We start from the raw sequence: 25,025 nt of genomic DNA on the forward strand, positions 1-25,025 counted from the left end.
TATTGGATAAGAGAAGTAATGAGGTATTTGCAGGTAGAGCTGTATTAGTCATAGCAGGAGCTGAACCAGAGGTAGAAGATGATGTCGTGGAAGCCATTGATAAGGATCAATGCTCTGATACCATGAAAGAACACAGAGAAGCTCTAAAACTCACACACCAGACTGTAACAAACACAAGAGGAAAAGAGAAAATCTTCTAACAGAAAATGTAGTTTATCAAGAATCGTTCACACTGAAATTACAGAGGAGCAATCTCTAATATATACCCAAATACAGGACTGATCTATTCTAACTACTTCACACACGTGCACACGTGTCTGCACTTAAAATAAATAAGGCTAAACGACAACGTGTTGTTGCTTAAGGCTATAGTGAAACGACATCATCTGGTGGCTTGCTCTGTTTCTTCTTGACCATTGGAACAGGACTTGAATCATCTTCAAGTTCTTCAAGTACACAACTGCTGCTACTGCTTTCATCCCCCCTCAAACGAAAGGGGAATTTCCACATGAGTTTGGAAGTTAACCAATGAAACCGAGAGGAAGGCAACCCTTTAGTAAAAATATCAGCAAGTTGATCATTGGAGGAAATGAATTTCACCAGAAGATCCTTTCTAAGAACTTTCTCACGCACAAAGTGGTAATCCACTTCGATATGCTTGGTACGAGCATGGAAGACAGGATTAGATGCAATAGCCAAAGCACTCACATTATCACACCATAACAAAGGAGGAGTGGAAAGAAATAAGCCCAAATCACGAAGGAGCATCCTAAGCCAAAACAACTCAGCAGCTGTAGAAGCCAAAGCTCTATACTCAGCCTCAGTGGAAGATCGGGAAACCGTTGACTGTTTCTTGGCTGACCAAGTAATAGGACAATTGCCAAAGAAAACCACAATACCAGAAATAGACCTACGATCAACTGGATCACCAGCCCAGTCAGCATCGCAAAAGGCAGACAAGGAAGGAAAACCCGGAGTAAAAGCTAAGCCATAGTGTAAGGTACCCCTAAGATATCTGAGGATACGCTTAGAAGCTTGCAAATGATTCTCTGTAGGCTCACTCATAAATTGACAAGTTTGCTGGACAGCAAAGGACAAGTCAGGCCTTGTAAATGTAAGGTATTGAAGGGCACCTACAAGACTTCTATAAGAAGTAGCATCAGATAAAGAGGGACTATCATGAGGTAGAAGATGTTGATTAGAAGGGCAAGGGGTCTTGCAAGGCTTACAATCAGACATAGCAAACCTGGACAGCAAATCAGTGGCATACTTTGTCTGATGTACAAAAAGACCGGAATCAGTATATTCAATTTGCAGCCCAAGAAAATAATGGAGTAGACCAAGATCCTTAAGATCAAAGGCAGAACTTAAGAGCTGAATAATTGAAGCAGTGAAGACCTTATCATTCCCAGTAAGTATAATATCATCCACATAGAGCAAGAGGAAAACCAAATGACAACCATGCCTATAGATGAATAAATTCCCATCAGCACCAGAGGCAAAGAACCCAACATGAAACAAATGTGAGGTAAACCTCTCAAACCAGGCCCTAGGTGCCTGCTTAAGACCATAGAGAGCCTTGTGAAGGAGACAAACATGATGAGGAAATTGAGGATCAACATAGCCTTGAGGCTGTCTCATATAAACTTCTTCCCTTAAGATGCCATGAAGAAAGGCATTACTCACATCTAGTTGCCGTAACTCCCAACCATTGTTTACAGCCAAAGCCAAAAGAAGCCTCACAGTAGCAGGCTTGACCACAGGGCTGAATGTCTCATCATAATCAAGCCCAAATTGCTGAAGGTAACCCCTAGCCACTAACCGGGCTTTGTACCTAGCAATAGACCCATCAGCATGCCTTTTCAATTTATAAACCCATTTACAAGTGACCACATTCTTGTTAGCAGGCAAGGGAACCAAGGACCAAGTTTTCTGTTTCTGAAGAGATTGAAACTCAGAGTCCATGGCAGCCACCCATTGAGAGTGTTTAGCAGCAATAGCATAGGAAGGAGGTTCAGTCTGTGTATAATCATGTTGAACTGATAAAACTTTAGGCTTATATATCCCATGTTTAGATCTTGTTACCATAGGATGAGAATTATGAGAAATAGGATTGGAAGAAGAATTAGGAGTAGATTCAGAAGCAGAAGGAACAACAGAAGATGAGATAGGAAGAGAAGTAGCAGCAGGAGCAGAAATAGTGGAAAGGGAAGAAGGAAGACTAGAAGGAGGTGGAGGTGGAACCATAGGAATAGGAGTAGAAGTATGAAGTAAAGAAGGTAACAAAGATGAAGTGAAATCCAAAGAAGTGGAAGAAGGACCAAAATCAGAAGTGGAAAGAGGAATAGATGTAGAGGGAGAACTAACATTATCAGAAGAAGAACCTGATATGGAATTGGGAAACCAAAGAGAGATAGTAGTAGTAAAAGGAGTATTAGGATTAGTAGAAAAAGAGGACTGAGCAAAAGGGAACAAGGATTCATTGAATACAGCATAACAGGCAATGTAAATTTTATTGCAAGTAGGATCAAGACAGATGTAGCCCTTTGACAAAGGAGGGTAACCTAGGAAAATACATTGTTGAGACCTGGGTTGAAACTTATTTTTATTATAGGGCCTAAGATAGGGATAGCAAGCACAACCAAAAGCCTTAAGGGCTTGAAGAGGGGGTGGTTTAGAGTATAGAAGTTCCCAGGGTGATTTAAAATTCAGGACAGAAGAAGGTAATCTGTTAATAAGAAAAACAGCAGTGGCAAAAGCATAAGACCAGTAGTTATAGGGTAAATGAGACCTGTAGAGAAGGGTAAGACCTGTTTCAACAATATGCCTATGCTTCCTTTCGGAAACACCATTTTGTGAAGGAGAATGTGGGCAAGAGGTTTGATGTAAAATGCCATTAGAAGAGCAGAAGGCATGAAAAGCAGTGTTGGTATATTCAGAACCATTATCTGTCCTAAGCACTTTAATTTTAGTGGAAAATTGATTCTCAACAAGTGCTTTAAAGTGCTTAAAGACAGATAAGACTTCATGTTTATGCTTGAGCAGAAATAACCAAGTAAATCTAGAGTAATCATCCACAAAGATTACATAATAGGCAAAACCAAGAACAGAAGATAAAGGAGCTGGTCCCCATACATCACTATGAACCAAATCAAGCACAGAAGTAGACTCAATAGGAGATTTATTCAAAGGGTACTTGTGCATCTTAGCACTTATACAATATTCACAAGAAGCACAGCAAGCTTCAATTTGAGACAATGAAACAGATTGAAAGAAAGGTTTAAGAGTAGAATATAAAAGCCTAGAACTAGGATGACCAAGCCTGTAATGCCAAAGCAGAAGAACATCAGACTTGATGGATTGAGAAGCAGACACAGTTGAGGTAGAGTTAAAAGCAGTGGAAGATGAGAGTGAGGAAGATGATGGAATAGGATAAACACCATCCTTACTCAACCCTTTGTAGAGGATCTTCCCCGAAGGTAAATCCTGAATTAAGAACTTGTGAGCATCAAAATAACAAAAAGCATTATTTTGGAGACACAACTTATGAACAGACAAGAGATTAGAAGCAAGATCAGGAACTCTAAGTATATTATTAAGCCTAAAGTTATGAGTAGAAGTTTTAAGCTCACCATGACCAACATGTGTGACTGGAAGCTCCTGTCCATTGCCTACTGTAACAGTTTCATTGCCCAAAACAGGTTGTTGATGAAGAGACAGCTGAGACAGATTAGGAGTAACATGGTCTGAACAACCTGTGTCAGTAAGCCAACCATTGCAGCCTTGCACTTGAGAAGAATTAGCTACCATTGAAGCCAACTTAGCTGGTGGATGTCTACCTTGGTATGCAAAGTCCATTCTATGATAACAATCAAGAGCTGAATGACCTCCTTTACCACAGATTTGACAATACACCCTATTAGATGAAGGCTGACTTGGAGGTCCTTGAGAACCTTGTGGCTTAAAGTACTGTCCCGGATTACCAGAATTAGTAAATCCTCCATTGTTGTTGGTAAAACTATTATGATTGTTGTAATTTCCTCTTCCACCTCTTCCTCTTTGATTAGAATACCTACCTCCTCTACCTCTTTGATTAGAAAAACCATGATTTTGAGATTGAAAATTCATATTCATAGCCATTGAAGGAGAAGAGCCATTATTAATCCTTTTCTTGATCACTCTCTCCTCTGCATTAAGCAAAGTATTCAACTCTTCAACTGACAAAACATCACTTCGAGTCCTAATTGCAGAACTAAAGGAATCATACTCTGAGGGCAAACCATCAAGAGCAATGTGAAGAAGTTCTTCATCATCCAAAACAACAGAAACAGCAACCAATTTGTCACGAATTTGCTTAATCTTTTGGAAATAACCATCAATTGAATCAGTACCTTTCTTCACTGCACTCAGTTCATTTCGAAGACTCATCACATGAGACCTTGAAACTGAGGCAAACCTCTTTTCTAACACCTTCCACACTCCCTTAGCAGATCTTTGCCCAACAGTAAGAGCAAGAATAGAGGGAGACAAAGTAGAATTGATAAAAGTGAACATTGCTTGTTCACGATTCTTCCAAGAAATGAAATTAGGGTTAATCTCAGCAGTGAGATTACCAGAAGAATCCTTCAAAAAACGATCTGGAGCAGCAATTGAATCATCTAGAATATCAATCATTGAGTAAGTTTCAAGAATTACCTCAATCTGATGCCTCCAAACAGTGTAATTGCCATGGTCAAGCTTGACAGTCATCATTGAAGACATATTGGATAAGAGAAGTAATGAGGTATTTGCAGGTAGAGCTGTATTAGTCATAGCAGGAGCTGAACCAGAGGTAGAAGATGATGTCGTGGAAGCCATTGATAAGGATCAATGCTCTGATACCATGAAAGAACACAGAGAAGCTCTAAAACTCACACACCAGACTGTAACAAACACAAGAGGAAGAGAGAAAATCTTCTAACAGAAAATGTAGTTTATCAAGAATCGTTCACACTGAAATTACAGAGGAGCAATCTCTAATATATACCCAAATACAGGACTGATCTATTCTAACTACTTCACACACGTGCACACGTGTCTGCACTTAAAATAAATAAGGCTAAACGACAACGTGTTGTTGCTTAAGGCTATAGTGAAACGACATCATCTGGTGGCTTGCTCTGTTTCTTCTTGACCATTGGAACAGGACTTGAATCATCTTCAAGTTCTTCAAGTACACAACTGCTGCTACTGCTTTCAAATAGCACTTTGTCACGTTACAACTGTAATAAAAAGTTGTGAAAAATTACGTGTCCTTAGACTTTTCCCCACTAATACTGCATTATTGCATACTGCCACAAAGGTTTTGAATCTTCTGATGAAGATTGGCACTGGAATCACCAAACCGAAACAGTACGTAGTATCAGGACCAGCGTAATACCACTGTCACCGACACCATGCAGCGCCACTGCTAAAGTTAATTTATGTTATCATATTATGGTCTTGTTTTAAAAGTAGAAGTAGAAACTTCTATCATTGTGGTTCCCAGGGCTGGCCCTAGGCCTTGACCATTTAGGCCATGACCAAGTCCCTCTAACATAGAAAGGTACCTAATTAATATGGGGACAGTAAGTTTTTTTTTCCTTTTATTTTAAATTAAAAATAAAAAGTGAGTTAGTTGCATTTTTTTTATCTCATAGGTTTTATAAATTGATATGTCACCAATCATAATAAATAATTCAATTTTTTTTTATTGAAATGTCACATAAATTTATAAGTTTTTTATAATAAAATTTGTAGTAACTTTAGCATCTTTTTCACACACACAAAAAAGTGACGAATTAATAGAAATACAACACAATCACCAATTCACCATTAAGTGAATGAAAAATGCTAAAACTAATACAAATTTTATGACAAAAAATTAACAAACTGATGTGGTAGGAATATGATTGGTGCCACCCAAACAATATAATAAATTGAATGTTTTGAATAAATTTTTTTTTTATTAGTGACACATTAGTTCGTAAAACCTACATAATAAGTATCACTAGCTCACTCAGGGTGAATCAGTTTTATTAATTAGTAAGAATTAATAATAGATTTGAAATTAAAAATAAAGTAAATATTATTTAAGTGATATTTAGATATAAAAACACCCATTTAAAATTCTTCACCATTAAGTGAATGAAAAATGCTAAAACTAATACAAATTTTATCAAAAAAAATTAACAAACTGATATGGCAGGAATATGATTGGTAACACTCAAACAATATAATAAATTGAATGTTTTGAATAACTTTTTTTTTATTATTAGTGACACATTAGTTTGTAAAACCTACATAGTAAGTATCACTAACTCACTAAGGGTGAATCAGTTTTATTAATTAGTAAGAATTAATAATAGATTTGAAATTAAAAAAAATTATATTATAAAAAATAAAGTAAATATTATTTAAGTGAAATTTAGATATAAAAATGCCCCTTTAAAATTTTTCGCCTTAGGCCTTAAACTATTTTGGGCCGGCCCTAATGGTTCCTCCACCATATTTACTTTCTTGGAATGCATAAGGGAGACAAAATATATAATGGAGAAGAGATAGTGTTTGCTAATAATGTGTTTTTGAATTTGAGACTCGGTTTTCCAATTTTAGCTAACTACTTTTCAAAACATTCTTATTATCATATTAATTCATATTCTAAACCATATTTCATTTAAATATTAATTTTTCTTTGGTTTTTTTTTTTTTTTTTTTCCACTTTTCAAAGGAAAACTCTAAAGACACACAAATCCACAACATCTTGTGACACACACAAATCCTCAACCAAACAGATAGCCTAGAATAAAGAACCTCCTGCTAATAATAGAATGGCAGGATTTTGCATTCAATTCATGAGTAGAAACTAGAAAGGCTTACTTGAAATTCTCAATTTGCCTTGAAAAATTTTACTGTTAATTTTTACTCATCATTTCAGAAAATAATTTTTTTTTTTTTTTCTGAAAATGAAGAAAAAAGAAATGGGTATAGAATGGGGCAATCAAAGTAACTTCTCTACCTAAACGTTACTCTAATCAAGGACCGGGGTTCAAGTCTCTAAGAGTGAGTTTCACACACATATACACTTAGATTAGGCTAGAGTATAAATTCTATCTTGTATAAAAAAAAATAAATAAAAAAAAATAAAAAAAAAAGGCGGCACCAAATACTAATAAGGGTGGTCACAAGACCACCCTGAATTTTTTCTTTTAATATACCTTAAAAATTTTGAGTTTTAAATTAATATGGGTCTTTTGACCACCTTAGAAAAAAAACTTGACCACCCTAAAAATAAAAAAAAAAATTGAACACCCTTAATAACACCTCTCCAAAAATTTTGTCCATTGAAAGTTAAACAAAAAAATTGCAAGAAATGCAATGTTTACAATATTTTCGCAAAATTTTTGTAACAAATCCTAAATAACAGGTTGTTACTGGTAAAAAAAAAAAAAAATTCAATTGTGAGTTCAAATTAGAAACAGTAAAAACTTACTATTTAAAATATACACTTTTTAAATAGCTAATCTGTTAGTACTTACTTAAGTCTTTAGTCGAATTTGTTGGATTTATATGATATATTTTTTTCAAAAAGATAATGCATTTTATCTGTATTAGTACTTATTTAGGCAATATGTTAGTAATTGAATGAGTGATCAGTAGCTTAATAATTACTTGGTTTTGTACATTGAAAAAGATATAACGGATAACATTAATAATGAAATTATCATATCACACAATGATTTCAAAATATAAAAACTTGTGAATGGAAATTTTAAAACTTTATGTATTTGCATATGTTTTTATTTTGTGATGTTAATATATTCAAGTTTAATTATTATTAAAAATTTTGAATTTAATTGTTTTTAATGACTATTCTGAAAAGAATTTCTAGAGCCGCCACGGACCCTAATAGCATCTTACCCTCTGTGTTTGGGTTTGCAAGCAGGGAATGGTGAGTCATAGTTGTTATTCCAAGTTCCCAATCCCACTAGGACGCTTGTGGTCATTGAGCTAGAGGTCTGGGGTTTTTTTCAAGCAGCACTTTCCATCAAGGGATTCGAACTTGAAACCTCACTCTCAAATCACTCTAGTAGAGTAAGACCAATGATCACCATCATGATGGTTTTCACTTTACAGAAAATTAATTATGGCCCAGAAAATTCGTTCATATGTCTTTTCAAAAAAATAATTAATTTACGATGGCCCTTCACTTTAAAGTTTCCTGCATTGGTACGTTTCACTGGAGTGACAGTCTGTGTTTGTACACTCCCCAGAGGCCAAACAGATGCACAGTATTTCTTTATTATTTCTCTTCTTTTGTTTGGATTTGATCTGAGGGAGAGGGACAGATGCTGTATTCCAAAGTCATGACAGAATGACGTTACATAGTCCGCGTGATGCGGGAGTGATTTGGCTGTGCGTGTGTGTGTATATATATATATATATATTTTTTTTTACTATTTTGTCATAAGTATTAAATTTATTATGAAATTACCAAATATGGCTGAATTCGGCACTTAGACAGCCGACTTTGAAGTTAATTAACTAGGTAATTTTGCATTGCATGAGGTGGTAGGGTCTGGGGACATGATGAATTTGGTACTTTTAGTATTGAATTCACTTCTAAGAAAACCAATTGGACTGGTCTATATCCTCCTTGATTAGAGACAGTTTACAAATTAGAAAGAGATTTTTGAATTGCAATTTCTATTAGATTAGTAGAGTTTGTAATGCTGCAGACCTGCAGTTCATGCTACAGCTAAGCTGAAAAAATAAATTCTCTGTGACTAACAAGCTGAAATCTCTCCCTCTCTCTCAACAAAACAGATCAAAACAATACATAAAAATCCAAAAAAAAAATTAAAAAAAAAAAAACTCAAACCTTTATTTTTCTAATTTTATTTTGTTGTTGTTAATAATTGCTAGAAAATTTGCCTTTTTAAAAAAAAAATATATATATATATATATATACACATACATATATATTTGCCTTAGGCCCCAAAATGCACAAAACCACCCCTGATTAGCTTCTCCTTGAGAGGCTTTTAACTCCATTGCAGCTGCTTCTTTCTCAGCAATGCAGAGTGCTTCTGAGAGCTTGTTGAAGTCGTAAGGGTGTCCCATTCCTCCATTAACTTGGTGAAGTTGTAAGAGGAATCACTTTTGTTTTGACTAACAGCTGCAACATGTGCAAAATTGTGAGATCTAATGAAAGGGTTTGAGATTAAAGTCATTCCCAATGTACAAAATTCTCACCTTTTTTTTGGGGGGAGGGGGGGGGGGGGTTGAGAGTGATTTTGGTAGGCAGTGTTACACTCCATTTTCTTTAAAAAGACAACAGAAACATTTTGAGATTGCAATTAAAAATAAAAAAAATAAAAATTTGGGGTACAACAAATTTAAATTTAATCAAATTGATTATTACTGTAGAAATGGTTTAAAGCAAAAGTGCTAAACTACATTTCTCTAAAGCCAAAGGCGTGCAGAATATCTTGTTGAAGAATTTAATCTCCTTAACTAATAAATTGGTTCAGAATTAATCTAAAGCTCATCCTTCCCCAATAAGGCAAGAAGAAATGCCTTGTAGTCTCCTGATGTGTCCCTCTCTATGGCATTCTCCAAAGTAACATTGTTTCTCTTAAAATAGATTTTCATGATGTCCTTCAAATCCTTTTCTGCACGAGTGATGATCACACGGCTGAGAGCATCTTCATCAGTTCCTACCGTATTGATGGCAGTACGCAACACCTGAAGTCCAAAAAGGAGTCCAATATATATACATACTTTATGAACATTTTTCTCAACCAAATTATGTACTAATTATATCCTCCAAATTGTAAAGCTAATTTAAACAAGTCTCATAACTTAATGATATGTTGCATATACCTTTGCATAGTACTTCTGAGGGTCTCTGATACATCGGATAGTTGTACGCAGTGCAGCGAGATAATGATCAGTTGGGTCGCCCAACAAACCCTAAAAATTAACATTTCAAACATTTTAATTATCGTTTAATTCCAAGGTCCATGAAAAATTGAGATACAATAATAATAATGGGTTCACCTTCTGTCTAGTTGTCAGTGGCCACTGGACCCATTAGGATACGGACACGTGTCCGCAATCCAACGTGTCTAGTGGCACTGGCCACTGGACAGAAGCCGGATCCAATAATAATAATCGTATTGCAGTTGATGAGGCCACATTAATTTTAATTTATAAAAGTGAATTTAGACCATTTAATAAGTCAAGCATCTATTATATGTTAGACAATTGAGTGATTTTAATAAATTCAATGTTTAATTTATTATAGAGTAAAGCTTATTTTTTTAGCTTATATATGTATAAGACCATCACTGTAAAGATTTCAGTATAGATCTAAATCATTATATTTAAACTTTGGTCAATTTTGTTATATAGATTTATTTGAATGGTTTAGATTCTACTATAAAAATGAAATATTAATGGCTCCATCAATATTAATTTGTTAGGCCACCATCCTATCATAGTTTTCTCTAATGATAATTAGAATTATTAATAAGCAATTTGTAAAAACCCTGTACTTTCCCAACACCTCATGGATCCCCCTTAGGTGCTATTTCTTTCTTTTTTTATGAACAAACTTTCTATACCTTGGTAATGGATGTGCCATGAATATCTCTGTAGCGGTTGAAAGTTCCCTTGAGCTGTGCCTTGCTTCTTGTACTAAGAATTCTAATCAACTCTTCATGGTTAAATGCCTTTTCTTGGATTTCCTCATGAAGAATAACGGCTTCTGAATCTGCCATTTGCGTATCAAACTCATACCCGTCATACCTGTAGGCGCTTACTACTGCCAAGAGAACCTGCATCAAAGTCCCATAAGCTACTCATAGACATAAAGTGGAACTATTCTTGATTATTTAATTTATTTTATTAAACTTTTTAAGCCAAGAGATTAGAAAAGCAATAATGTTGGATATATAATGTACTAATAATATATGCATGGTTTGAAATTTGATCATTTTGATATGATGCAACTCAATCTATCCAACCTATATGTATGAATGTATTAAAGAGTAAAATGTTAGTGTTACTAAATGGAAAAATGACTTATTTAACATTGGTTTTGATTAATTTGTGAATGCTATTAGTATCTTGACATTTGACACATACTTTCCTAATGTCACCAGTTGTGTAAGCAGCCACATCTTCTTCAATAGAGTGCTTGTAGCGATGACGATAAGCACGTCTTACTGCCAAGAGCTCTTCTGGAGATCCAATGCATGCTATTTCAATGATTAGCCGGTAATCGGGTACATCCTTCTTCAGTGCAGCATTGGTTAAGACAGCATCCCTATCAGCAGGGTCCAGTGTCCAGTGGCATATAGCTCTCTATGTCCATGTCATTTTTATTGTCAAAAATGTCAACATGAAAAAAGAAAATACCCAATTGTAATTCATTGAATCATAGGTACATACATGTAATAAATAAATCTAAGTCAAAGTATAATCTGAATATGTCATCTGTATGGATATTTAGATAGATGATTTTTGAGGAAATATAAACCTCAAAGTCCCCGGAAAGTTCACATTTAAGTTGCTGGATGAGATCCTCTTGATAAACTTCTTCATAAGCTAGTCCAATAAGCTTCCTCTGATTTGCATTTCTGTGTCCTAGTATGGAAATTAAAGCCCTTTCATCTGTTCCCCATCCTGAGAAGGATATCCAAATAACAAAGGAAAAGGATTAGTAGAGTCATTGGCTTTTGACAAATGTATACCTTTCTAAGAAGAATTAAATCAATTAATACATGAATGGTAAAAGTAATAACTTCATTTTTATTACTATAGTAAAAAAAAAGGAGAAATCATACAAAACTTTAGATTTTTTTTTTTTTTAATATGAACATATTTTTGAGGGTGAAGTTTTGATCTAGTGTTTTAATGCACTGGATGAGACACGAAAGTGACACGTGATCATTTTTGGACACGTGTAGTATCTGTTTCAGTATTACAATGTATTAGAACATTAGACCCTAAAAGAAAAACCAAATCCTATTTTTGATTTCAAGAATATATATTTTAATAAATAAGTTTTGAGAATAAATATGGAGTGCTTTTGATATTTTATCTAACATAAATTTCCACTTCTCAGTCCTAACTTGCAATGGAGCGCTACAAGTAAAGAAAAATGAAATATTTATAGAGCCTGCCTTGGCAAAGTGTCTTTTTTCTAGATACCCCTTTGTTTCCTTTTTATTTATTTATTTATTTTCATATGCTTAAATAATGGAAAACATATAAATGAAAGGCTGTTTTCCATATAAATCAGTATTGAGTAGTTGAACAAGTTTCTTTTTTGATAAATATAATTGAACAAGTTTCTACGTCAAACGAACATAAGAAACTGCTTATGTAATGACAGATTGTTACCATTTCGTTTAAATGGAAAATCAATTGAATAAATTGTTCAAGCAATAAAAAAAATATTTTCATTTTCATAAATTTGATGAATAATCTCAATAAATAATTAATTAATTAATTAAAGATTTAGAAACAACAAAAGGAAATTTAATAGAACTTTTTAACCATATTACCAACATATGAGATCAGTAGCATATTTGGCATTCACAAAATAAGGATTAAAATAAGAATAACCTAGACAAGCCTTCTTGATATTCTCTGCATCTTCAATCGGGGAAAATTCCTTGGGAGCGATTATGGTGGCCATTGTTTGCTCTTCCTCTGTCAAGGCTCTGACTATTTTTTTTTTTTTTTTTGTTCTTCTTCATTTATAGTGGCCAAACATTTACAGCATCCGTTTCAAAATTAATCTCAATATATGTTATTCACAGCAGTAATTAATAACATTTGTATGTAACTTATAAAGAAGTTGTACCGGTTCCCACAGTGATAATCTCACTTGTAACTACCATCGAAGCAGCTTCAATAATACTAATTTACCTTACTTCCTTTTACATAATATCTCATTACTGATAAAAAGATACGGACTATTAGTCCACAATAAGCTACCATTAAACAACTTCTAGTAGAATTTCAAGTGCCTATGCTCTTCGTGATCTAAAATTATTTGCCTCCTCTTTATTAGATTAGCTGGACTAAATGCAGCAAAAGAATTCATATTTGAAGCAAACTGAGAATTTTCTTTTGCTTCTGAAGTGCCAAATAATTCAATCTCAATTGTTTGATTATTTGATAATCCAATTCACATCATCATGAAAAACATTCTTTTTTTTCTGTTTGGACGAGGTGGCCACCTTGATAGTATTTTGAACATGTTGAGCTAGGTTTGGGGCGTGACATAAACCCAAAGGTTCAAGGTTCAATTCACCACACTATTGGTCTATTGAGTTTTGGGGTGTCTCTTGGACAAGAAGTAGAATAGTCTAGACAAAAACTAAGCCACCACTTCTTTATAGAGAGAGAGAGAGAGAGAGAGAGAGAGCCTCAAAGTAATACTAGCAAAATCCAAAATGAAAAATCTAATCTTATTGTCCATCTCATTTCTCATAACCATTTTCTGTACACAATATATCATCTATATCTTCTAGAAAATACCTTCCATCTTCAGAAACCACATTTCTCCACACACAAACCCATTACACTTGATATTGCAACCGCCAAACAATGAAACAATGACATTCCTTCGGCTCACCAAATCTCAAACCTCAAAAGCCCACAAAACATTACACTTCATTAGTAACAAAACCTTCTTCAGCCTGTTTATGGTCAGTCAGTCTGCCAAAAGCTCAGCCTGCTTCGTCACAAAAATGATCAACACTTTCCCTTTTGAAATATTCTTTTTTACTAAAACCTTGAAATCTAGTACCTCTGATTCCAATGACTCACCCAACCCCACAAAAGCCATTCCTACAAAGAAGAACCACAAAGACCAGTTAAAAGGAAACAAGTGTTCAATACTGATAGTGAAAATTTTGATAAACAATAGGGAAAAAAAAGTACATTGTTTTTTTCAGAAGTGCCAAACATAGACTAAACTCTGAAAGCAAAAGAGGTAATTACAATACAAGTAAATCATCAAAGAAAAATGAAGATTAATTTCAAGTCAATGCAAGCACATACACATACATCACCCATCATAATTTTTTTCGCAAAAAATGGCTGTGCTTAAGATTTGAACTCGCACACCTTTGGTTAACCAATCATACAATTAGGAGTTCAAACACACCAAGTTAAGCCCAACTTCCTACTACTAAGACTCAGCTCTTGCAAAAAATTTATAGAACTCAATATTGGCTCGAGCTTCATTCCAGTCTCAATATTCTGGTTGGAGCTCAGCTCATGCAATACTCAACTCTCTTCCAAGCTGATTGCAAGCTCCAAAAAACTTCTAAATGCTAGCTGTTTTGAGCATTTAAACTTCGAAAGCTGATGAGCTCTACATCAAGGGTAAGGTAATTGCACATAAGTGATGGCTTTTTATTATAGGAATGGCTACTCTTTTCATCATTTTTTTGCAAAAGGAGAACCAGAGAGAGAAAAATCCATCTTATACATGAAAAGCTTACAGAGAGATGACAAAATAATGAAAATAATAAAATAAAAAATAAAAACAGAAAAGTTTAGAAGACTGTGCTGTCTATGCTTGATTCCGAAAATGAAAGCATCAGATCAGTTTGAGAAGAAGAATATTCCCTCAGATCTATGATGGAGAACCTCTATCAAGCCAGCGCACCAGCTGAGCATAATGGTGCTTAAGCCCAAAAGTCAGAACATAGTTCAAGCACAGGTCATCTTGCTTAACAAACAAGCCAAGCAAACTTTGATCGAGCTGCTTGCAAGCAGCTTGGCTCTTTTTTAAACCCTACAGTACACTTGAGAACAGCTCTTCACATGTACCTACCACAAGCAAGAAAAGAGTTGGAAGAACAGGTTTTCTAGCATTATTTTAAATAAAATCAGAAATATCAAAGGTAAGAGACACTAAACACTTCAGAAAACTGAACCCTAACCACAAACTAAAAAAAATCCCAACATCAAATATGGACAAAAAATCCTTAAATCTGAAAAGGTGCAACTTCAGAGGCATTTAGTGAAGTTTCAATGAAGAAACAAAAAATAAACCAAAGAAACGTCAGCACTAAACTGCATTTAGGACTATTCACTCAAAATGTAACAAAATTTAATTAACAACGATTTTCTTTTAAATGTCATAGATATAAATCTCCAGAAACACTTTCTAATGGGTCAACTAAAAATTGGAAACTCATGGGAAAGAAGCTTCAATGCACAAAGGTTTTACCAGTCCCATTTCCCATTAAAACAAAAGAAGCTCAAGGAAAAGAACAAATGGTCCCCTCGGTTACAGTAGCCACTAACTTTTTCACCAGACATGCCAAAGGAAATCTTTTAGTCTGAGTGTGACTTACAAATAAAAAAATAAAAAGAGTGAAATGATTAATATATTTTATCCATTGCAAAGACCTAAGGGTTTGTATGAATCAAACAACAAATTAAGGATCAAACAGCTGGTGTGGTGAGTATGACAGTCACAATGCTGTAGAATAAATTGAGCATGTCAACATGAGATACTTACATTTACATAGAAGAAGGTAAGAAGGCACCGCAAAAACAGTTTAAGGAAAGACATGATTATCATATTGAAAGGATACTTAAGTAAGGCACAAGGACAGAATTTTCAGGGACCAAATGGTTCTGTAATCGTGTTCCATCATAATAGACCGAGCAATGAGATAAATCAAGTGCTCAGGGTTGGGAAAACAAAGGATGCCTTTCACAAAAACCTGGAGAAGTTACAAAATAACCATCCAAAATCCTGGAGAAGTATTGGATAATGACTACTTGAATATGTTTCTCTATAATGGTTTATAATAAACTTCACACAGGATTCATCACCACAAATGACCATGACATTAGTAGCTTAAAAAAAAATCAATAAAAACGCAAACAATTTACACATCACCTACCTGGCCTCATTTCAGAAAAGAAATACAGAAGAATTTCTTGAACAAGATTCAGATCAATAGCAGCCACCAGAACCAATGCCAATTATGTAGAAAACTGCAGCAGAACATGCAACATTCAGTCCACATCCATAAATGCAGTGCAGTCAATGTCTTGCAGGGTGATATTCCCCATATATAAATCATTTAGGTGATGAGAACAGAGAGGGAGGCATTTCCGATTGAGACTTTCATGAATTACACCCATCCCTGGGACCCACTTGTCCTCAACAAATGGGTTCACATTCAAACGGTTCTGCAGTAACCGTACCCGATAATAAACAGTATCCATTCTGTCACAGAAATAACTGATACAGGTTTCTAAAAAAAAAATAAATAAAATAAAATTATAAAAAAAAAAAAAAAAAAAAAACACTGATACAGGAACATGAAGGCTCATCAGAAACCAACCTGATCAAAGCCAAAGATAAAGCCCCATCAACAGGCCTTGGATCTGAAAGATTTTGATCTCCCATCATTATAACCTCTCTTTCTGTGGGAAGTACACTTCTTCATTTCCATTAAAATCAGAGACCTTCAAATCTTTAGTGTAATGCTTAATGGCTTCACATTTGGTTGATTCATGCTTCTCTGCTAGTGTCAAAATGCAAGACAACCTCAAGTGATAAGTTACTACAGTTATAACCACCTTGAAGTTGTGACAGCAGCAGAAGAAATCAAGCCACCTTCTCCCTACACCTGCATACCACTTGATAATATCAGTATCTTCAAGAGCAATGAGTAACTTGATCGGCCTAGGGCAACCCATGTTATTTGTAAAACCAGCCATCTTAACTGCCTTCCTAACAAGTTCTATTGGTGCATCAACTTTCATACACAGCCTCGTCATGTCCTCAACCATGCACTTAGCATATTTCCATTCCTCTTCCTCCTCCACTCTCTTTTCTTCTTTCTCTAATGCCTTTCTAGCTTGGACCAGACTCAAATACTTGCCAACTTGCTCTCAAAACTTATCATAAGCATTAACCAGCTCTTGGGGTAATTGATCTCTAACGTGCCTTAAAGAGAGAAAATTGCCTAATGTAAGCATCCGATGCCAATCCCAACGCTCTTCCAAGGAACCCAAGAAATCTTGGACCACTTCATCAGTCCAAGTTCTGAAGATTTCTCGAACCTCATTTTCAATTTGGAAGTCAAATTTAAACCCATCACTTTGCTTCAACTTCTTAAAAACACGCTGCAATATCTTCATCCCCAGTATCTTTCTATTCCTCTCTCTAGCATTTTTAAATTCTAAAGCTCTAATTTCCTTCTTCCTAAGGTACTTCTTTCGTGCCCTAATTGCTTTCTCCGTCGTGGGAGGATGCAAAACTGAAGGTGGAACTGCCTGTAGTTCCATTCCTAGAAAACTAAATTATTCTCAGATATCACACTATGAATTGCCGTCTTCATTTTATCAACCCTCAAATCCAACCTACCTTCTAAATATTTCAAAACCCAATTCTTAAAGTCCATGGTCAACATTTTCAACCCCGACGTTATCACTAATATTTCATCCAAATACCTGACCACATACATCTTCACTGGCTTATAAAACAGGCCAGACATCCAAACAAGCTGCTCTGATTTAAACTTTGGATTCTCCTGATTTTTCTGAAGACGCATATCTTGAATTTCTTTATCAAACCCATTAAAGTAAATATTAATCAAAATCGAACACAACCCACTTTCTTGAGGAAACCCCCTTCCTAAGTAACAACCACCCAATTCAATTCCCACCACCTCACACTCAAACAGCCTCCTTATTAAACCAATCAAAGAATCATCTTTTATTTTCTCTTCAATAAACAAACACAACTTATTTACATGCCTATCATCAAACCTTTCTCTATCAAATGTGACACTAAACCACCAACTAGGATTCTCTACCGAGTTCTTAAGGTACCTAATGGCGGTGTGGCGTCCCATACAGACACGCCCACCATAAGAAAAAGTTACAAACCGTTCATCATACAGAATTTCCAACACCATCCTAATAGCTTCAATCAAAACCTTTAATTTCAAGTTGGGCAAGACCAAGGACTCACCTTTCTTTCTTGAGGGCATCATCGTGACACAACAAGCTTCAATATCAAACCGATTCTCGCAGACCTGGCGGCCCATTTCTTCGATATCAAACCGCCTGGAGACTGAGTTGAGAAGAGACTGTGAGTTGAGAGCATTGTTGGGTTGTGAGGAAGTGAGGTTTTGGCAGGCAGTGTGGAGGACATTGGGCAAGGCAAGGACATTTGAGACAAGACTGGAGAATGTGCCGTGTGAGTATTGAGTGAGAACTAAGGCCTTGAGTTGGGGTTTTGTGAGGGTTTCTGTGGGCTTTTGGATTTGGGTTTGGGTTTTCTGGGGGGTGGAGATGGGTTTTGTAAGAGATTTGAGAGGGGAGCGATTTGTAGACCTGAATTCAAATGGGTTTATTCTTCTGACTCTGAGGTGTATAATCATTGAGACAACGAGAACAAAAGTGGAAGTTTGGACTTTCGATTGGAACCTCCACTTTTGATTTTGTTTTGGGGGTTTAATTTCTACTTTTCTACCTCCTTTTGCGAAAGTGAATTTTTTTTTTTTTGGGTAATAAATGGGAAGGTTCGTGCAAAAATTATTTTTGCCAACGTATTTATTATTTATTATTTATTTTATTTTTATTATTATTTATAAATTTTACCACACTTGTTATTTTAATTCATTTTTATTTTTATTTACAGTACTTACAATAAAAAAATTTCAAGTTCAACAAAATAAAACTTTTAGCGAGAAGGGAATGTATTGCTACAAATGGGCCGAATCCATAACAAAAATAAAAAATAAAAATAACCCCCCTTAAAGCAGAAGCTAATGCGGCCAGGCTAGAAGCAACAAAGGCAGCAAAATTGGGGTATAAAAGAGGCAGTGGCGACTCCAGGAATTTTGTTCAGGGTGTTCCTATTTCACTTTGAAAAAATTTCGGGTCATTTCGGTCTATTTCGGGCGTTTCAGGACGTTTTGGTAAATACCGGCCGAAATTCAAGATTTTGCCTTTAAAAAAAAAAATTTCTTAAAACCAAAACAAATTTGCATTTTGTACATCGAAAAACCTCAAAAGGGAAAAAAATGAAAAGAAAAGAAATGAACAAAGGTACCTGTACTAAAAACTATGAGTTCATTTGAAATATTAATAAAATTATTAATTATTATTGTTTAGTTGTTTCATAAATTTGTTTGTCTTTTATAAACTATAATTTGTTGTATTGTTGTTTCATTAATTATTAAATTATTAATTATTGTTTAGCCTAACATAATTTAATTTGTTTGTCTTTTATAATGTATTAGTTAATTAAATTATTAATTATTGGTATTTAGTTGCTTTGTTAATTTTTTTTTTTTACTAACTACTAGCAGTCTAGTTAGCACACACCCCACTATGCATTAGCACACACTAGCACACACATTATTGTTGTTTCATTAATTATAAAATTATTAATTGTTGTTTAGCCTAACATAATTTAATTGATTTGTCTTTTATAATGTATTGATTTATTATACTGCTTTGATTATTGTTGTTTAGTCTAACAATAAACTATATTGCTTTAATTTGTTTGTCATTAATTATACTGTTTTAATTTTTTATATTGTTTAGCCCCATGTGTTAATGTGCACATTACACTAAAAGAGCCCCTGATGACTGATATGCACATTATTTATGTGTAGCACAATAATTAAAGCAGTGTGTAACCCAGCCCCATGTGCCCATCTCACCCCCACCTTATTCATCAGACAAGCACGCTTAATGATGCCTAATGCCCCCTGCCAATCAGAAAATTTCACAATCACAAATTACACTAGTCTAAAAAATAATTAATATCAACACCAACACACTACACCTACCAACCCAAAAAAAGTAAAAAACAGACAAAAAAATTAATAAAGGTGAAGTCTGGTTTGGCCAATGAGAGACACAGTTCAAATTTCAAAAGACTAAAAGGGAGAGTTAGTCTTATTAAAGAATAAAGAGAGAGAGTTTCATTCATTTTGTAATTTTCATTTCATTCGAGAGAGAGAGAGAGAGAGAGAGAGAGACTGAGAGACTTAGAGAGAGTCAGAGAGAAAAAGAGAGAGGAAAATGAAATACCTTGAGGGAGGGAGCTGACTGGCGACGGGCAAGCGACGACGGCGGAACAGCTGAGACAGTGAGACCGTTCTGATCTGCGACGACGGGCAAGCGACGACGGGCCAGCGACGAGCGACGACGGCGGGCGACGAGCGACGACGACTAGACGAGGAGCGGCGGAGGTCACGGAGCGAGCTGCGCCTGCGAGCAGTGGCGGCGCCACCGTGGGTTTGGTTTGCTCTGGGTTTGGGGTTTCTTTTTTGCTCTGTATTTTGTTTCTCTTTTGCTCTGTATTTGGTTTTTTTTTTTTTTTTTTGATAAACGCCTCTGTATTGCAGTGTTGGGTAATGGGGTTTGATTTGTTTTTGCTTTGTATAGAGTATAGACTGTCTTGATCTCTGCCAACGACGTGACCGTGGTTTGATTTCTGATTTGCTCTGTTTGTTTTTTTTTTTTTTTTTTTCCTTTTGGGTGAGAATTCATGGCTTTTGATTATGTTGGGCTTTCCGTGGGCTTGGCTTGCCGTGGGCAGTGGGCTTGGTTCTGTTAACAAATTTTTTTTTTTTTTTTCAGATTTTAGTTCAAAATTTTTTTTTGGGTTTTTTTTTTTTTTTTTTTTGGCTTGAAAGTAGGACAGATAAATTTTTTTTTTAATTATTTAATTTGAGAGTATTCCTAATTTTTTGATTCAGGGTGTTCCTAATTTTGGGATGAGGGTGTTCCTAGCATAGATTAAATATAAAATTTTTTTATTTTTTTTTAATTTTTTTCAGGTCAGGGTGTTCCTGGGAACACCCTGACCTGTACGTGGCGCCGCCACTGAAAAGAGGCACGTGATTTGTGAAGGAAATGCTATAAACGTCAATTTGCCATTACCTATTTCTTGATCATCTCTTCACTTGTCTATTGCTATTTGCTTATGTCCTGACAAATGCTTCTAAGATTTAGAATTTCCGCCTATCCCTGACTCCTGAGTGCTACTTGAGGAATGTTAACAAACCAGAAACTCTTGTATTTCAAAAGGTTTTATTTAACACAAGCTACCTAAATTGAGCCTGCCTTAGCAAAGAGATTCCATATATGTCTCGTTATGGTTTCTTAGTTCCATTCTTGCACCTCTTTCAAACCTAAACCACCTTCTCTTTTGGCTTGCATACAACATCCCAAGATACTTTAGCCCCCTAAAGCTCCTTTTCTTTTCCATAGCCTTGATAAAATTCTTTGGGAATATGAAGATGCTGGACCCCAGTTAAACCTAAAGGCTGTAAAGAACTGGAGCCATCCTGCAAAGGAAAGGTTCCTTGCTGTCCAGGAGCAAACATTCTTTTGCACTAGGTCTTCGAGAAATTAGAGAAACCCTGAGCTATCTTACAAGTAGTAAGCCTTTTTGAATTGCATGAGGTCAAATATTCGCTTCTTCAGCCATCAGGAACAGCAGCACAGAAAACCGATTGAGAGTTATAGCAGCCACACCAGACATATATCCTGAACCCCTCCAGATACTATGAAAAACATACTGAAAACTAGGTGCTTATGTTTATAGTTGCTTCTGGATTTACATTTCCCATCCAATCAATGCAACATAAACAAATAATTTTAGGGTGGAAAGGTACCATTCTCATGCCACACAACAACCTTGGACAGTGAACCATCTCTAGAAACTACTGGGGTATGGCAGCTGTTTTGTGTTCAAGCAGAGATCATTGCACCAAATCCTTGCTCTCAATGCAAATTGAATTTGTTTCTCATTCCCATCTTTGGGAGCAAAGGACATTATTTGTATATGTCAAAGGCATGATGGTAAAACAAGTTCTGCAGCAGGGGCAACATCAGCTGTCACATCAGTGCAGCTCAGGCTGCAACACAGTGCATCTGACCAAGCAAGGCAATCTGATGATACAATAGCAAGTGCAAGAGTAGTAGATATGAAGATTGAAGGATTGAATGATCATCAAAGGATTGAATCTTGCATTACACAGTTGAAGGAAATCAAGAATAGCATAAATGTATCTAAACGACAGAGTAGAAGTGTACTGTGAACTACTTGTAGTTTTGTATATAACTAAAGTTAGTTTAGTGGCTCACGTGTAATTGTCTGTTAAGTCTGTTAGTCCCTGTTCACACGTGTATAGGTTTGTTAAGTTAGTTACAACTCTGTTTTAGGTCTTTTGGTGTATATATATGTACAGATTGATTCAATCAATATATACGATTCTCATTTCAATCACAACTCAGTTTTCTTATAGTATTCCAAGGGAAGGAGGTAAGTAGAGAAGGTTGCCACCACACAACCAACATCCAAAACCTGAACTACCCCTGCAGCACACAGATCACTCTGGTCTCACTTGTAGTCATATTCCCTAACCTGAATATACAACAAAATTCAGTATGTTAAAAGTATGTATAGATGTACATAGGTAGTAGTAGGAAGTTAATAAGTTAGCATAACAACAAGCTTTCTAGCTAGTCCTTTACTATAATGTTGACAAATCTTTAGCAACAGGTTATGTGGAATCTTCTAGTGGTGGAAGGGAATGTCTCTCTAGGTCTTCTCTTCTAGAAACTTCCAAAAACAGCAAATTCTTTTACATAAGAAAAATCACGGCATGGAAGTAACTCGTTGAATGTCAATGGGCACACAGTCATCCCAATTCCAAGGATCAAAAGTGGCGTTTCAATAAGAGCAACCTTGTTTGAAAATGTAGAAATACCTGCAAGCTTAAATTACAACAATATCAACCAGAAGAACACGAAGTTGCATAGCTCAGAAATATACCAAGGCATCTACAGCAGCATGCTCTCTAAGGATCATGATCCTGACGATTCAGCCTCAGAAGGTAGCAGAAATAAGCGAAGGTATGATGAGGATGATGGGGTTGGACCTAGTGGAGAAGGCTACTCTGATAAGGAACCACAGCCAAAGTGAATTTATAAAGTCGGGGAATTTATGACTGATTCTGAGGATTTTAGTCAAAGGGAAATTTTCAACTTTGTTGCCAGTAAGTGATCATCTTTTTTCTTATACTTTACAAGTCATCATCAATTTTTTTTTTTTTTTTTAAAGGTCATATGCTGTCTTTTTTTTTAAATTGTTAACTTCAAAGTATTGGGCTAGTTGTACCTTAGAATTACCTGTTAACACTGACTTCAAAATCAACCAAAACTCAAAAATTAAAATCATACTATATTATTTTTCTTTTTTTAGTTTTTTCTTTTTTAAATCTGGTTGGAGTAATACAAATTTTTCTTGATGTCTTTTTGGTGAACTTTTATATAGTGCAAGGATAGTATCAAATTCCAAGACACTTGAATCCATTCACTGAGGGAAGAGGGATAGTTACCAAGAATTTGAAGAACAGGACACCATGAGGATCTGGGTGATCTCCGCCATGATCTTTATGATTCAACCATAGAAGGTAGCAGAAATAAGCAAAGTCGTATGAGGATGGCGGGGCTGGACCAAGTGGAGTAGGATACTCTAGTGAGGAAACCCCATCCAAAGACTTGTAGGATGTATGGCTGATTCTAAAGAATTTAGTTCAAGGAATTTTTCGACTTCTTTACCTGTAAGTCATCATCTTTCTTCTGGCTATTACAATTTACAAGTCTTGATGTTCTATTTTATTTTTTGGGCAGGGGATTCCAATGAAATGAAAGTGTGGGTTTGATTATCGGATTTAAATTGCCATGATAAAAAATTTAAAATTTTCATATGTATAAATTGGAGTTCTTCTTTTTAGATTTTTACCCCTGTTTTTGTATGTATACTAGCATTGAGAGAGGGATAAAAGAAAGCTCAAAGTATTGTGCTTGTTCACATTACCCTTTTGGCACTCACATCCAAATCACCACAAACTCAAAAATTAAATTCATTCCATATCACTTTTTTTTTTAAAAAAAAATTCATCAGGTTTGAATAATACAAAATTTTCTTCTCGACTTGTTGGGGCACTTTTATATATTAGAAGGAGGGGATCCAAGAAACTTGAAGCCAATAGCAGTGGTAAGAGGGAAATGACGAGCGACATTGAAGAATTAGCCTAGGAGGGTCCCTCCTTGGCACTCGCAAAACTAGTCAGGAATTAACCAAGGGTTCCTTTTTGCTATGTGTCAGTGTGTGTGTATATGTGTGGCTTTGTTTAATTGGTTTTATAGGGTTTAAGCCGTGGCATCAGTGTAGAGAAGTTAAAGATTCTCTTGTCCCAAGCAGTTGTGCTATTTTGTAATCTCCTATTTCCTTAGTGAAATTTTCTGTTAGACACTGTCCGTGGATGTAAGCTTAAAGCTAAACCACGTAAATCTTTACCACATAAATCTCTGTGTTCTATGTGTAATTGTCTTTTCTATTTATATTTCGCATAACATACTATTTTTTTGTTACACAAAAAATAAACATAAAATAACCTACTATTAGAATCAGCCACAAACGGTATATGCCTGATATCATTAGGTTATATGCAGATATGGGCAGAAAACATGCTGAATTCATGTGTGACAACCTAACTCATGACCAAGCCTTTATGCAAAGTTCATAGGCTTGGCCATGAGCAAGTGTCTCACCGATCGAGTGAAGTTCGATTTTTATGATTACTTGAGCAAATATCACACAAAGTTCGATCAATCTTTCTGTTTGAGGCATTTTAAGTTTGGTCTAGTTGAGTGAAGCTTGAGCAAGGTAATTTCCATGAGCGAAGCATCTAATAGCGCAATGATGATAAATGTTTTGGTTTTCATTAATAAATCTATGGAACCAAACAATTTAAAATTTTCACCTTATATTATGCTTCGCATTATGGACACATACCAATTCATAATGCACCCAAATTGAAACAAATATGTTTTTAAGGTTTGGAAAATTAAAAAAATAAATTAGAAAAAGGTCAAACCTAGTTAACAGTGGTTTGACCATTAACGAGGGATGA

At 35.3% G+C, this 25,025-nt stretch overlaps 1 protein-coding gene and 1 pseudogene across 1 annotated transcript; both read right to left on the reverse strand.

Annotated features, from left to right (window-relative positions):
• Window positions 1-9,399: 9,399 nt before the first annotated feature.
• On the reverse strand, window positions 9,400-13,344 carry LOC126717188 (annexin D8). The gene is made up of 6 exons (XM_050418625.1): window positions 12,655-13,344; window positions 11,564-11,709; window positions 11,170-11,388; window positions 10,647-10,859; window positions 9,904-9,993; window positions 9,400-9,765 (listed from the first exon to the last, which is right to left on the reverse strand). Exons 1-6 carry the CDS (start codon window positions 12,725-12,727, stop codon window positions 9,559-9,561), a joined length of 948 nt encoding a protein of 315 aa, XP_050274582.1. The 5' UTR covers window positions 12,728-13,344; the 3' UTR covers window positions 9,400-9,558.
• A 147-nt stretch (window positions 13,345-13,491) lies between these two features.
• LOC126717183 (nuclear intron maturase 3, mitochondrial-like) lies at window positions 13,492-18,461 on the reverse strand (annotated as a pseudogene).
• Window positions 18,462-25,025: the final 6,564 nt, after the last annotated feature.

Source organism: Quercus robur, chromosome 3 (genome assembly GCF_932294415.1).
Source record: "Quercus robur chromosome 3, dhQueRobu3.1, whole genome shotgun sequence".
NCBI classification, from domain to species: Eukaryota; Viridiplantae; Streptophyta; class Magnoliopsida; order Fagales; family Fagaceae; genus Quercus; species Quercus robur.

Coding starts and splice junctions, on each gene's coding strand:
- LOC126717188 (XM_050418625.1), bottom strand. CDS start 12,727: ATGGCCACCATAATCGCTCCCAAGGAATTTTCCCCGATTGAAGATGCA. Junction 11,389..11,563: donor AACTTTCCGGGGACTTTGAG/GTTTATATTTCC, acceptor ACATGGACATAG/AGAGCTATATGCCACTGGAC. Junction 9,766..9,903: donor CTCAGAAGTACTATGCAAAG/GTATATGCAACA, acceptor TTTGGACTTCAG/GTGTTGCGTACTGCCATCAA.